Source organism: Tachypleus tridentatus, chromosome 3 (assembly GCF_004210375.1).
Source record: "Tachypleus tridentatus isolate NWPU-2018 chromosome 3, ASM421037v1, whole genome shotgun sequence".
Taxonomy (NCBI): domain Eukaryota; kingdom Metazoa; phylum Arthropoda; class Merostomata; order Xiphosura; family Limulidae; genus Tachypleus; species Tachypleus tridentatus.
This window is the reverse complement of record NC_134827.1, coordinates 7518630-7535288: the sequence shown is the minus strand read 5'-3', so window position 1 is coordinate 7535288 and position 16659 is coordinate 7518630. Positions and strand designations below refer to the sequence as shown.

The 16659-nt window shown below is 33.2% G+C and overlaps 1 protein-coding gene across 1 annotated transcript in view; it reads right to left on the bottom strand.

Moving 5' to 3' along the window:
• Window positions 1-59: 59 nt before the first annotated feature.
• The window catches only part of LOC143246282 (uncharacterized), a 58357-nt gene continuing 41757 nt past the window's right edge, over window positions 60-16659 (bottom strand). Inside the window, exons 2-8 of the mRNA XM_076492742.1 lie at window positions 13981-14052; window positions 10945-11102; window positions 8713-8867; window positions 8012-8163; window positions 5110-5337; window positions 4720-4897; window positions 60-3883 (exon numbers count right to left, since the gene is read on the bottom strand). Of these exons, the coding sequence (XP_076348857.1) occupies window positions 3649-3883; window positions 4720-4897; window positions 5110-5337; window positions 8012-8163; window positions 8713-8867; window positions 10945-11102; window positions 13981-14052 (1178 nt within the window). The 3' untranslated portion in view covers window positions 60-3648. The remainder of the gene's footprint in view (window positions 3884-4719; window positions 4898-5109; window positions 5338-8011; window positions 8164-8712; window positions 8868-10944; window positions 11103-13980; window positions 14053-16659) is intronic.

The window sequence follows — 16659 nt, the reverse complement described above, 5'->3', positions numbered from 1 at the left end:
ACTTATTGAACTTAATTTGATTTGTATTATTAAAAAATTGAATGCTATTAGAAGGGAAGTTGTGAAAAACATGCTTTATTATCTTTTTTCTACAAAATCATATCCAAATACATAAAAAATACAAATGCAGAGACATGTGCTAAAGCTACATTAAAAACTCTACAAGTTACAAAAAAGGGTTATAATTTACTATACTTTGTAACATATCATTCGAAAGCACGACTAAGCAGGTTTTATTTGTATAGTACAACCTTAATTGTGAAATAATCACTTCAAAAAGTGGCAAAAATTTAGTTTGAAATGAGTCATTCCAATTAAACATATGCTTTAGAATAACAAAAATGTGTGCATAACAGTGTCTTTTTTTATTCTTACTTTGTTTCAAGGAATATGTGTGTATACCAGTGTCGGATAAACCAATAGCAGGCTCTCAACCCACCCGATACTTTTTTCAAATCATGACCGGTATCAACGATCAAATTTATAATAAAACCCATCAATGTGAAGATCAATATGTCGAAACCTATGAAGAAAATTATTTGTTTGATTTTAAATTTCGCGCAAAGTTACACAAGGGCTATCTGCGCTAGCCGTTCCTAATTTAGCAGTGTAAGACTAGAGATATGGCAGCTAGTTATCACCATCCACCGAAAACTCTTGGGCTACTCCTTTACCAACGAATAGTGGGATTTGCAGCCACATTATAACGCCACCACGGTTGAAAGGGCGAGTATGTATGGTGTTACTAGATTAAGAGTCGAGTACTTTAACCACCTGGTCATGCCGAGCTGATTAAATAGATCATCTGTTTAGAATAGCCAGAGTGACGAGGACCTTCAACAAAATCTTAAATAAAGCATGAAAGGGCGAGCATGTTTGGTGTTACTGGGACTCCTACCTGGGACCCTCGGATTACGAGTCGAGTACCATAACCATCTGGCCATGCCGGGCTAAAGAAAACGGTGAAGCAAATGTTATGCAGAAGAAGAAAAAAGAGGGTACGGGCATTGCGCTAACCCTGCACATTCTCGAAATGCTTAAACTAATTTTTTTCACCGAAAGCGATTTAATGAAAAGTTATAAGATAATATATACTCAGTCAGAATAACGGAATTTAATCATAATATAAAAAGTGAAAAATATAAATATTATAATTTTAATATCTACAGATTGATTGCTACCAAATCAGGTTAAAAATATATTAACCTTTTTTTTTGTGAAGACATAAAACAAAAAACACTTGTGAAAGAATATCAGTGAAGAATACACACTTCGATGTGTGAACCAGCATGGCCAAATGGTTAAGAAACTCGACTGCTAATTCGCAGGTTCGAGTCCCAGTAACACCAAACATGCTCGCCCTTTCAACAGTGGGGGCGTTTTAATGTGACAGTCAATCCCACTATTTGTTGTTAAAGGAGTAGCCCAATAGTTGGCGGTGGGTAGTGATGAGTAGCTGCCTTTCCTCTAGTCTTACACTGCAAATTTAGGGACGGCTAGCGCAGATAGCCCTCGAGTAGTTTTGCGCGAAATTTAAACCAAACCACTTCGATGTTTTTCCTGAGACGAATGATCTCAGTAAGTAATCAAATTTTGCGCATACATCTGAGATGTGCCATTGTAGTGTTTTTAACACTGGAGCTGGAGAAATTCATTGATATGAGTAAAGAAAATAATTTCATCGTTTGATATGAACGTGTAAAAAACAGCATTTGTAGTTATTTCAATAACAATGTAAGTTCACAGTTTTATGTTATATGAACTTCACTTCCTTTTTGATTGAGAAAGAAGTTTATTCATTGCTACAAGCAAGGAGACTAAAAGGTTGTCATAAGATGAGAACTTAAGATCTCTTAAGTGGTTTTCTCTTCAAAAAGATTTAGAAAAGATCTGATTCAGGAGTTTAAGACTGTAAAGAGAAATGATAGTATTGCATAATACTTAATGATGACGATCATAAGACAAGAGTACACAAATTAAAAATTTAACAAGGTAGGGATCATTTTTAACTACAATAGCTTTATTTTTCTAAAATGGCGGTGGCCTTTAAGAATGGGTTGCATCTGGTTGTGAAAGTTACAGTTAATTTAAAGGAGTTCAAGAGAAAACTTTACAAATATTTGAATGATGAGGGTTGGCTTTGAGTGTTGTTATTTATTTATTTTAACGTTTAGTTTAGTGGATTGGATGACCAAGATGGACCAACATGTCCCTTGTTGTTCTTAAATTATATGTGTATATGTTTTCTTTGTATGTGGCCTAGCACTAGCGATAATAAACCCTAATGTTCTAAATAAACAGCAATTAATAATTACTCAATAAATATAATAATCTTTCCCATTAACACCCAACACTGCACAGTTATTTCCGCCTAACCCAAGACCTATCACCACCCAAAACCTAATACCAGTCTAACCCAAATAAGAAAAAAATAAAGTCTATTTGTATGCAATTTATAACATAAGTAAAAACCAATTTTACGTCATTCCCAATAGAATCAACGTTTTATTCCAATTCCTTGTTTATCACAAGTCAGTAACCGGTCAACAAATATCCTATTGAAAGTTATGATGAGTTTCACTCATATGCTTTAATATATTTTTCTCATGTTCTGATCGAAGGTACTTTTTAATACTGAGGAAGTTCAATGATGACTGTAACACGAGCAGTGCCAACACTGGAAACAAGTCTTAAGTTTTAGACGCCATGCAATATGATGTGCTATGCTTTGTGTGTTTCATTGTTTTATCGTAGCCCCACAGTGACACAGCGATATGTCTGCGGACTTCCAACGCTAGACACTGAACTTAGATACTCGTGGTTGGTACAGCACAGATAGTCCATTGTACAGCTTTGTTTTTAATTATGAACAAATGTTTCTTTTTGTTCTTTTGTAAAACACAGAACTACTCATCTGAGATCTTCTCCTCACGGGTATCAAAACTCAGCTTTTAGCGTTATTAACCTTCAGACATACCATTCAGACACTGGAAGTGTTTTCTGTGTGTTTTGTGAGCGGAGTTAATCTTCATCATTTGTTTTCGGGCAAAGTTACACAATAGGTTGTTTGCGCTATTTCAATCAAGAGAATTGAACCCTAGATGTTAGCGTTGTAAATCCGTAAATCTTTGACCACTGGAGGACTAACCCTATGAAACAACGTGTTTCTCTCAGGTTGTGCAGAAGTTAGCTATAACGAGTATTGTAAATTCTTAGCGAAAGTCTACGAAAGTAAAATTTTATTGAAAAATATACGAAATTTTATCAACATAGTTTTGGTCCAGGCAATAATGTATGCTACAATTTAATTATCTAAAACAGATAAATTTGGTTTTCTATTATTTCTCTTATTCTATATATATATATATCTATATACATACCTTGGTAGTAGTTTCAAGCACTTGAAGTTAATTAAGTGAAATTAACTTATTAAAATATAAAACTTTGAATCACAACTGTTGCAAGATTATGTAAGTACGTATATAATTCAATACATAGTGATTATATCAGAAGAAATGTATATCTAGATAATACAGTATTTTAATATTTGATGCCTAACGGTTCATAATATGCAGAAAGTGGCTAATTATGACTTTAAAATGAAATTTACGCAATAGGGAAGACTGTTAAATCTATTATAGGATTGTTTTATTTCGATTTAGGTTGGTGGCGTGTTTGTTCTTCTTTTCCAAACTTCTGAGGCATACATATCATTTCGAGTTCTACAAGTAGCGGTAAATGATCGGATGGTATGACAGGATGTGGACAGCCATCTATATTGTTATTACTCATCCAATGTTCATCAAGTGGTCCCAGTAATCCGACAACACGCATGTGTGTATCAGGATAAAAGATGTAGTCAATTACTCCTTTAAAGTCATTTCTGCAAGGGAAAACAAACGTAATTAAAAACAACTTTTCCACTTTTAATGCACGCTGGACAACAAATTCGAAAATATATATTTGTGAAGGTTAAAAAACTTGGTTATTGAAAACTTTTTAAGAATGCTTAATAGCTGTTATTATTTCTTTCGTTGCATGTAAATTATAAAATCTTTTTCCAAAATGTGTATTTGCCAATTTACATAGGATATTCAAGTGTTTATGTTTTGTTCCACCAAACTTTCAAACCAGCAAAATCTTTTTAAACCAACATGAATTCTGAAATATTATTCTACACTAAAGACTCTGTTCTCCAAGTTCACTAATAAACAGATGCAGTGAAAGTAGAATGATAAACAAGTGTAATAAAATAAAAATCGACTGTCATACTCTTTAGCTTTTATTACAGAAAAAGAGCAAACTGTATGAATAACAAACAGATCAATATTGCATCATTGCAATCCCTTTAGTCTGTTTTTTCATTCGTATATATACAACTAACTTTATTAATAAGGATAAAACAGGAAGCATACGCTACGTTTACTTTGCTTTCCAGATTTGCCGAAGACATTTTCAGAAACAATGATATTCCAATGTCATTAAATAAATATGCAAAAAAACCTAAACCTAAACAAGAAGTTCTTGAGTGTCGATCCACTTTTTTGTTTATTTTTGTTATTAGACACCAAAATCATTTCTTATAAATTCACGATTGGCGGCAAATCTTTGAAATTATCTACACAATAGCCTAAAAAAGTGTACACAAAGATATATATATATATATATATATTGAAAAAATTTAAACACAAACAAATAAAAGAGAGTGAACGTCATTACGTTAAATTCGTGTAGGGTATATCACCATCCTTGTAGGCTCGAGTGAGTTGAAAAGGATGAGAATATTCGTTAAGTGTTGCAGAAGAACTTAATTTCTGCAAACAGTCCTTGTATCCAAAACCCTTGAAGTCACTGTGGTCGGCCGAAACCTTTCCTGTTGTTAGAAGCTCTACCACTCCTATTGGTGTGAAAAGCAAAAAATATATTTATATTATGCTACCATACCTTATAAAAATACAGATACAATAATATATATATGTATATTCAAGATTCCTTTCGTATTTGGATGAAAGATCTGTTCTTTATACAGAAGAAAAATCAATACGGTTTAATGAAACTAAACATCAGCATGAATTTATCGATATCAGCCAAACATAAGGTATAACTTACCAGAAGACGGAATAGAATTAAAATCTCCACAGAGCAACAACGGAATTGTGTTGGAATCAGACCCATGTCCTGTGCAGTTGTTCTGTGCAGAATCTTGCGCGATTTGTCTGAGTTCGTGCATTAGCATCATAGTCTGGATGAGTTTGACATCAGAATACTCTGGATCCCAGTGCATGTGAGTAGTACAAACCAAAAGTGGCTGGTGAAAGTGTGATGACGTAGAAATATCTGAAATTAAATAAAGTTTACTTCATTTATTGCAACGTAGTTATTTGTGTGTTGAATTAAGTGGAAAGCTACATCAAGGGCTATATATAATGCGCTATTCGTCCCAAATTTAGAAGTGATAGATCAACTCTTAGACTACGTTTTATCAACTAAAAGTGGGATTAACCGTAACTTTATAACTCCCAACGGCTGAAAGGACGAGCATATTAGGTGAATGGATTCGAACCCACGAACCGCAGATTGCGAGTCGAACGCCCCCTAAACACTAGGTCATGCCAGGCTTTTGAAAATTACGAAAGAGGAACAGAAATGTATTCAAAAGTGACAAAAAGGTTAAAAATACAGGGGCGTTGTCGGGGGAGGGTGTCGTAAGTGTGTAAATAAAGTAAACCGCTTTTGGCGAGTAAATAAGCGTTCATTCCACAAGATGTATATCGACTTGAAGGTCAACATCAAAACCATCTTTAGCACAGCCACAACCAAAACGGCTTCTTTTCTGTGAACGAGCAGGCACCATCTAAACTGTACTATCCAAGCAAACACCTTGTTATAAAATTGTGTCATTTGCAGGATAAATTCTTTGAATTTTTATTAACATTAGGACAAATAAATACATTTCTAAAGTCTGGGATTGTACACACCTAAATACTCTTTGCCAGTTTGATACAGTATGATACGGTGTTTAAACTGCAGAATTCAAACAAAATATATTTAAAAAGGAATAAACTGTAACGCATTAACTTTAATTAATTAAGAGTGACAAAATGATTATTTTGCAAAATTATACATTAAGATCACTGTTTGACCACATGGCTTATTTCAACATTAATTTGTTGGATATTATAAAAAGGCGGAACACTTTTATTTTATCAGTTTGTTTGAAATTAAGTACAAAGCTATACAATGGATCATCTGTGCTCTGCTCAACATGGGTATCGAAATCCGGTTTATAGTGTTGTATGTCCGCAGACATACCGCTGTACCACTAGAGGCCACTTTTTTCGGTATACATTCTGTGTTATGTGGAAACGTAAGTGTTTCCTCATCATATATCTTGCTTCCTTTTAACTGCTGTATAGTTGTAGTAGAAAGAAAAGGTTTGGTTATTTTAGAGCAAAGCCACATTTAGTTGTCTTATGTGTCTATCGCAGGGAATAGAACCCAAAATTTTAGCATTGTAAATTCGTAGACTTACCGCTATCCCTTCAGGAGATCAGAACGAGATGGTTTATCGTAGCAGAAATATTTTATCTGTGACGTATAGTGAAACAAAATAAAACTTTGTGTTTGTATAATTTCTATGGTAAGTAGTTGTTTTATTTCATTTTTAGTCGCATACTGACAAGCAACTAGATGGTGCTTATGATATTAAATAACATTTGCAGTCAAACATATGTATAAATGGTGATTATTATCTTTTGAAGGGGCCCAGCATGGCCAGATGGGCTAAGGCGTTCGACTCGTAATCTGAGGGGCGCAGGCTCGAGTCCCCGTCGCACCAAACATGTTCGTCCTTTCAGCCATGGGGGCATTATAATGTTACGGTCAATCCTACTATTCGTTTATAAAAGAGCAGCCCAAGAGTTGGCGGTGGGTGGTGATGACTAGCCACCTTTTACTGTTAAATTAGGGATGGCTAGCGCAGGTAGCCCTGGTGCAGCTTTGCGTGAAATTCACAAACAAACACATCTTTTGAAGGAAATTTATATATGTATTTGTTAATCACCGGTGAGTTCTAACTTAATAAAACTGATTTTATATTACTGTATATATAATTCATTTTAAGATATTGTTGAGAAAGAAAGCTATATGACTTTAATTCTTGTATTAGTTTCGAGAACATTATTATAAGCTATATTTTCATCTTGTAATTTTGATGCTAACAAGAGGACTAAGGACGTTAAGATATAAACTTTTAATAATGTAGTCCCAAGAAGTTCTAAAACTTTTGATGTCATACTTTTCTGTGAACTAGAGAAAGGAATTATAAAACAAAGCTCAGTGAAGCATCAAAAAAAGACATGGTTGTATTTAGTCAGTAGAATAAATCAGTCAGAGAGTGTTTTTGTCCGTGTGTTTTTAGTTACTTGATCTATCAAGCTTGTAGTTGCATAAGTAAGTTTATTTTTACGCTAGTGTATACAGTTAGCATGGTCTATAAATCACAAGTGTTCAAGCTTGTATAAACGTTAAGAAAGAAAAACTAATTTGTTATCGCTACTTAAAGTGGACGTTGAACTGTTTTCATCATATAATTCAAAACAAGCCACGTAACTAAATAACAACGTTACAACAATCTATATATATATTAATACGTATAGTATTAATCATCTTAAAATATTGAAAATTTGTTAAACGTAATATAAATATTCGATTAGATCTGAATGCCCAGTCGTTATTAGATCTTTTTTTTTCCTCTATGACTATTTATTGTCGTTTGCCATAATGATCTTTTATCTTGACAAACAGGGTAAATAAATTTATACCTATAGTATGTTACTTAATTTACAATTCCAAACCAATTTCTCAAATACAATATTGAACTGACAATAGTAGAAATTATTAATTGTTTCCATTGAAATTAATTTTAATCTTTGAGTACTAAAACTTATTAAATAATGTTGAAAATAATATTCATTATTTCTAGATAAAAATTATTATGTTTAAAACAAACCATTCGACATTGGTCCAACTCTTGGCTGGAGTAAAGCAACCAATCCAATATTATCCCTTGTTTGAACCCTGTTCAGCATGTCATCTGAACCTTCTGCAGTTGCCAAGGCAACTTGGTTGAATTCCACTAAATTTTCTTTTATTAACGTGAACCTAGAAATATATAAGTCAATGACTATCGAGTAATTTGAGAAATTAATAAAATGAGAATAATATTTCTTTTATATTGCTTTACTATTGATTCTTACGAATTAAAAGCATAATGTAAAAATATGAATTCTTAATCATATAAAATGTTTTCAACATTTTAAAGCAAATGCAATAAAGTAGTTTTGCTTATCCAAAATTAGTTTTAGAGTATCATTGCTGAAAAATCCATGTAACAGCTTATTACTGAAACTGTTGTGGATATAAAAGTAATAACAAATAAACTACACTTTAATGGCTAGTTCAAACATTTCTGTGAAAACCATTACCTTTATTACATTTGTTATTAAATAATCTCATGTGTCATTTATCAACAGAATACTCACAGTACTTTGGAATATGCTGTTATAACAAACTAACTGTTGAATTATTACGTGTAAAATATAGTAACATTGCAATTAATGTCGCGATTTATTTATTCTAAGTGAAATTAAATGGTTTAAAGACCGAATAATTAATAAGTGTCCAAGTTACATGTGGACTTGTTTTACTCACTTATTGACACGAAAGAAAATAGCACACCCATCCACATGTCTTCTTTCGTTTTGAGAGACGATTTTTGCTCTTGATTTGGGTGAGAAAATTCCCTCATATCCATCTCTTCTTAGCTCTGGCAAGAAGAACTCGTAGAATTGTTCAGTTTCCACTTCCTTTGTATAAGTATAAACAATTAGTTTTTGTATTGAAACACACTCACAAGGTTATGTTCGTAATTTATATCTGACTGGTAAGACTGAATACCTGTTCGTTCATTTTTTTTCCTATACTATGGCTTAAAAAGTAGTTTAATTTTTTTCTCTAGTGGGAATTCCTTTCTTGGATGTATCAACTCTTACGGTAATGGTTTATTTGTTGTTGTTTTTTTTTAAATTTCGCGCAAAGCTACACAAGGGCTATCTGCCGTAGCCGTCCTTAATTTTGCAATGTCAGACTAGAGATAAAGCAGATAGTCATCACCACCCACCGCCTACTTTTGGGCTACTCTTTTACCAACGAATAGTGGGATTGACCGTAACATTATAACGCCCCCAAGGCTGAAATGGAGAGCATGTTTCGTGTGATGGGGATTCGAACTCGCGACCCCCAGATTACCAGGCGAGTGTCTTAACCACCTGTCCATGCCGGGCCCTTATGGTGTTAGAAAAGTAGAATTTACTTTATAGAAGTGAATAGGAAAGAAATACTAAGTGGTTCCATTTGATTCAGTGAGAAATAGAAATTGCCTTCAAATGCTTTTCCTTAAGTACAAATAAATACTGACCTTTCTCATTCAAAACAATGGCCAATTCACAATTGAAATAAACAGTAAACACTATTATTACATCCTTATCTATGAACTCACAAAATTCAACCTGCTATGTGTCTCAAGGCATGATGTACAATGTAATAATAATTTCAGTTATATTACTTGTTCCATTCCCTGTATGCATATATATATGTTCTAGACAATTTTTAGCTTTTGTTTGTTGAAGGACACGAGTAATAAATTTCAGATGCAAGGTTATTAGTCTCGACAACAACATTATTCTAGTTTATTTTTGTGAGCCTTATGGAACTTTAAAGCTTCATTAAAGATACTCTGATCATGACAGGTACTAGTCCTAGCGAATTAGAACTTTTGTTTGCTTGTTTCTGAATTTCGCGCAAAGCTACTCAAGGGCTATCTGCGCTAGCCGTCCCTAATTTTGCAGTGTAAGACTGGAGTGAAGGTAACTAGTCATCACCACCCACCGCCAACTCTTGGTCTACTCTTTTACCAATGAATAGTGGGATTGACAGTCACATTATAACGCCCACACGGCTGGAAGCGCGAGCATGTTTGGTGCGACGTTGATTCGAACCCGCGACCCTCGCATTACGAATCAAGTGCCTTAACCACCTGGCCATGCCGGGTCCAACGTTTGAGTTGCCCATTGTTTAGTCTAAAAAAACAGTCGTATCTTAATGGCAGTTTTAAGGTATAAGACAATATATTTTAATAACTGCGGCAGGCACATCGTTTTTCCAAAGGACTGCGTTTCTACAACTTTTTTAAGGGTCTATAATTAAGCGTAAGGTAAGTTAGACTAGTCTATACCATTTCCTAGCTTAATTATATTCTAGCCACTACCAAAAAAAAAAGATAAAAACAAAACATTTTGATCTAACATTTCAAATACTTTTTTATTACTTCTTTAACAAACAGTTATTTGTATGATCTATTTCGTGAATAACATTCATAGTTATCTTTGCAGGAAATGAAAACAATTTTTTTTCTGTGTATATTAGTGTAATCAAATGTTTTCTTGAGAAAAACAAAATTATAATTTGGTCAAGTAAATTCAACTTTATTTGTGGCACCACATTACTAGAGTTTGTAAGAGGTGGTGTGATTTACAAAGTTTTTTTGTTTTTTTAATAACAAAGCCAGATCAGGCGATCTGTGTCCACCGAGGAGAAGTGAACCCCTGATTTTAAAGTTGCTAGTCCGAAGACTGACCGTTCTCTCAGTTGGGGACTGACTTCCGAATTGGATCAACGCTATTTAAAAGTATTACCATCTGAAGCACTTATAAGAGCTATAGTTTATGATATATGATAAAGATTTATTTTACAGTACTCGGATCCTAATAAATACGGATTTACCCACAGTTTAGACTCTCCATTAGGGACGCGAAGGATAAACACTGACATGAGTTAAAAGATGGTTTAAACATTTATATCATAAATACTTGTGTTCTATCTCACCTGTAAAGTGATGACATCAGCAAAGTAATGTCGAATATCGTCCATGATAATATTACGTCTGTATTCCCAGTCCAGTGCCCAGGACGGGCAGTAGGTGTATATCTGTTGATTAGCGTATTTCGGACACAAAATATTGTAAGACATGACTGTGAAAGTACCTGTTTTAATAAAAAAAATTGTTGAGTCATCACTCTTGTATGTATAAAAAAGTGATTGGAATATATATGAAACTAGTTCTATCGAGTTCGCAAGCAGTACGAAATGCTCAAAGTAAAACAAAAACACGTTAATTCTGATGAGCAGTAAACACTTTGAGACGAAGCAAAAATTAGTAATGCAGACTGGATTGCACTTGAAAATAAATTATTAATTTACAATAAAAACTCAGGTCCAATGCAATTTAATTTCCTTAAATAGGAAGGGAACTGAAAAACAAACATAAAAACGACAAAAGGTATTGTAGAAGCAACATACTTCAGGAAAAACAATATAATAGTATTAGTCGAAATAATAATAATATAAATCTTGAGGATTTACCGAATTAATTATTCTTAATTTTACAACACCTTTCAATTCGTTTAATATATACGTGTGTCAAAAAACATATTAAACTTTTTAAACAAACCCGTTGACTAATTTCTTGAAAAAAAACAACAGAAAGTTTTTATGTCTTTCGATAAGTTCTTGCTAATATTTGCCTGGAGAGTTAAAGCGTAAACTTCTAAATTGTTATAAAGGATTATATTGATTAAAAAATATCGCTTCATTTTCATTTGACATATGTTATCTTGTAAAACTTTTACTTAAAAAAATATTTCACAAAAGAAAAATTTTGGACATAACTGTAGGAGAGCTATCAAAGACCTGTTTAATGATCCTTAATCTGTACAATACACGTTTACCAAACATCTGTCTTTAAACGTTTCTTTTCTGAATTAGGAAAAAAAACGGTATTTTAAGTTCCTAGTCCGTCTAAGTGAAATATGTGTTTCTTTTAAGGTAAGTTTTTCAGCAAACGTCACACGGTATATCACATTTAATGTCAATTCATTCGTTACTTGTAATAACACTGCAAAAATGCTAAAAATAAATAACGCATGACTTGTTACAATGAAGGTACATATGTTTTTATTGTTTTTTCTACGTTAAGTTTTCAACGTTGTAGTTTTTTCTGCTCATACGTTTGACCAATCTTACATTACATATGTGGATAAAAATGATAAACCTGTTATGATATATATATATAAATAATCATACTTTATTTTTGTAAAATCTTACACCACCGCAAAACTCTAATGTAGGAATTCTTACAGCATACGAAGACTGAATTTTCTCATCTTTTATTTACAGCATTACTGTCATGGATCTTTGTCTTTCATTTTTATTTATTTTAGAAGGAATCGAAGCTTCTTTGTACGAGAAATGCTTTCAAACCGTTAATAGTATACTGACAAGTGCTATCCCACCCAAACGTAATCTTGACAATAAAAGTACAGGCTAGTGCGTTATACCATATTCCTTGCTTAAACTGCTAAATAAACCACCTACTATAAGCTATATTTCGGAGTATAAAATGAACGACTGACATAATAACATATTATAACGCCTAACCATACTATAAACCAGAAATGATGCAAGGTCATTGATCGGAGTCACAGGTAAAATACACTTAATTTCTTTGAATAATGCCCAACATGTGACACCAAAACTAAAATCAGGCGTGATAACGGATCTTATCTTATTCCTAGCTTATATTCTACTTTCTTCAAATAATCTTACTGACTTATTTTTCAAATATCTTTGTTATTCTTGTTATAAATTTGATGGCACTGTTTCTCTTCCATTTTAAATGCCAACGATCACTCATGGCATTTATGTTCATGAATGATCATCTGTGTATGATCTGGTGATATACACCAGATATATATTATAATTAGATACGATAATTTATTAACAGTGTAATAAATGACCACTGTTATGTGGTCTTTTAAAAAGAGCATTTTTATATCACTTGTCATTCACCTTAATGAAGGACACCGTTTGGAACAATTTAATGAAATTTCCCTGTTCCTTGTGTTTTTCAAAGTGATATGTTCAAATTTATTATCAGTTCTTTACACTGAATATTGTTAGATGCAAAAAAACGCAACATAACATCATCCAGCAAGATGCAATATGTGAACCCTACCGGAAGTGACTGACATAAAACAAGTCAGGAAACTCAGAAAATAAAGGGAGGAAAACAAGGAAATTCAATTAATTCTTTGCAGTGAATTTTCTATTAAGCTTAAACCTTCACCGAAAGATATTTAAATACTTATATTAATATTCTCAAATTTATACAGGGCTGAAAGTCTCAATTCTAATTTTTAAAACATAAGTTGATCAAAAGATGTAGTATTGGGAACGTAAGGAAAAAAAGATTCTGTTTACGTGCATTTATTAAAACTTCATGAATATTTCAAAGTTTGGGTCAACAACTAAACTATCTGTAATAATTTCAACTTATAAGTATCTGAAATGGGAATAGATTGTATCTTTGTTTTTAAGAAAGCTTTAGAGTGTAAAAAATTATCCCGTGATGTGTATGTTTCCACGAGTATTAAACATATCCAAATAATTACAAATTTCATCAATAAGCCAATTTATATGAGCCTCGAGTAACTCAAAATTAATTATGGAAGTAATCGCATTGATAGGTTGTTGCCTACAACAAAAACAAAAACTCTTACAAGCACCAGAATAGTCACTACGATAATTACAGTACATACACTATGAAAGACAGCACTAATTTTCATGTTTGTAGCAACGTTTGTAGTCCCAAATAATTATGAATTTCGTCAGTAAAGTAAAACGATTTCATGCAACCTCAACTTACTCAGGTGCAACGGATTATTTTTAAATGAAAGAAATGTAACCAATATTTATTTTTAAATAATTATTGTTTTAGACCCATGGAACTAACGCGACGTTGTGACATTTCAACGTTTTATTGACCAGTGGTCCTGACTAGCATGCTTTCCTATAACAACTCACATTTTGGTGTATCGTCTCTGCTGGTAGTTGTACGTGACGTCATCCATGACCGAGGCGGTACCGGAACATCAACTATTTCAAAGATAGAAGGAATAATATTAGCTAGGTCTTAAAATAAAAGAGTGAGTTTTAAAAAAATGATCATGCATAAAAACTTTAATGTTCAGAAATAACATTAAAATATTCAGTATTTTGTTTATTTGTTCGTTGTGCCCATTACGGAGATCGAACCCCGAATTTTAGCGTTATAAGCTTTTAAACTTCCAACGAACCAAAGCTTAATTTTTCGTTTTATTATATCCTCATTAAAAGATCCAGAAAGTTAACATATTTGGTTTATTCATATTTTTTTTATTTTATCGTTTCTTTGCAAACAATGGAACATGCTAGCACCTGGTTTATTTACAGGTGTGACATTTATGTGTTTATTTATGTGTGACATTGTACTTTACTGTATAAATATACAAAGAGAGTGAGACAAGGTTTTCTCTGTTTCAGGGCTAGAGAAGCTTAAAAAACATAAAATGTATTTTACTGTACAACAGGATGACACACATTTCCATAAATACTGAAATCTGTGTAGCTGATTTAATTAACATTTTCTTTGCTTCATACTTGATGTTTCTTTGTTCGATATATTGTGGAATAATTATTTATAATTAATTAACCATTTTTTATTGAATTCCAGCTTTACATTTTATTCTAAGAAAGAGTTTAAATGTTTTAGCACAATATCTGATCTCTAATTTTCTGCCCGGCATGGCCAGGTGGGTTAAGGCGTTCGACTCGTAATCTGAGAATCACGGGTTTTAGTACTCATTGCATCAAACATGCTCGCCCTTTCAACCGTGGAGACGTTATAATGTGACGGTCAATCCCACTATTCGTTGGTAAAAGAGTACCCCAAGAGTTGGTGGTGGGTGGTGATGATTAGCTACCTTCCCTCTGTTTACACTGCTAAATTAGGGACGGCTGGCGCAGATAGCCCTCATGTAGCTTTGCTCGAAATTCAAAAACAACTAAACCATAGTAACTCTTAGTCAGGCATTCTTCCAACTCAGAGAGAGACACGTGCATGGTTTATACCAATGCTGTTTAAACCCTCTAGCCCTCACCCAAAAAGATTCATCCTGCCCGCAAACATTAATTTTAATCGAAACTAGTCATTATTTACAGGAAACGGGGTTAAAAGAATAAAAAAAAAACGGTATGGAAGGTAATATACATACACAACAATCATTAAGTCGTGTTTAAGTAGATCTGGCATGATATTTGGCCCAACATCATCTATTAATTGTAAGCAATTTACCATTGAACTCAAAACTTCCACGCATACACTATCTGCCCACGAACTGGATGGTTTCTTCTAATACAACATAATGTTCCACAGAATAGTTTAGTTTGTTGTTGTTACTTATTTATATTTTATGACTTTTCCTGTATTTTCTTCAAGGTACTGTTTATTACTGTGTGTAGCTAAATAATAAAATAACTGAATGAACAATCCATACTTTAATTAAGCCGCTTGCTGGTCTTGGCTGGGAAAACAGTGCATTTAAATTGTAGTAAACGAAATATATCGGATTTATTTTTTGAAGCTATCGTTATGCCTTACACAAAAAATCATGGTTATATAAACAAACTTTATTTAACATTGCACTATTGCACATCGTTTTCCTTCAAATGTTCCAGTAATGAACTGTGTTGCCCTGCTTTAAGAAGTTCGTCTGCAAAGACGTTTTTGTTACGTGTTAAGTGAGTTGAAACAGCTTTCCTTAAAAGTGCTAAAAAAACCTTTTTTTTTAATATAATTGTCTACTCGGTTTTATTTTTTAAAAAAAACTTGTTTTTAGATGCGTGTTTTCTTTAGTTATCAAGACAAAATTATTTCTAAATAATAATAATTTAAAAATAAATAAATAAAAAGGCTTTACAAAATGCCCACTTTGTTAGGTCCATTCACATTCATTTTGGTATGGCATCGCTTTTTGTTTCGTTGTGAAAAATGAGAATACAGAGAGGGAAAAAACTATATGGTTGTAGGGTCCACAGATTGTGAATTAATTTCCTTTTCATTTGTTCTCTTTTGTAGTCTGTTGGAGGACTAATAAGTCCAAGAATCGAAAAGTCCTCAACTATATGGTTGCTGATAGTGAAATGTTTGCCTACAGGTGTATCTTAGTTGCTCAGTTTAATATGGTTCAGATGCACTCATGCTCGATCACCAGTTTGGTGATCTGTTTCTCTGATATATAAATTACTGCATCTTTTGCTTGTTTGTTTGTTTTGGAATTTCGCACAAAGCTACTCGAGGGCTATCTGCGCTAGCCGTTCCTAATTTTACAGTGTAAGACTAGAAATAAAGCAGCTAGTCATCACCACCCACCGCCAACCAGCGAATGGTAGGATTGAGCGTCAACTTTATAACGCCTCCAAGGTTGAAAAGACGATCATGTTTGGTGCGACGGGAATTCGAATTACGAATTTGTTTTGGTTTGTTTTGAATTACGCGCAAAGCTACACAAGGACTATCTGCGCTAGCCTTCTCTAATTTAGCAGTGTAAGACTAAAGGGAAAGCAGATTACGAGTCGAGTGCCTTAACCACCTGACTATGCCGGGCCCTTAAGGAAGGACTCTGATGGTGTAATAACTTTTCTAACAATGTGTTTTATAGCAGC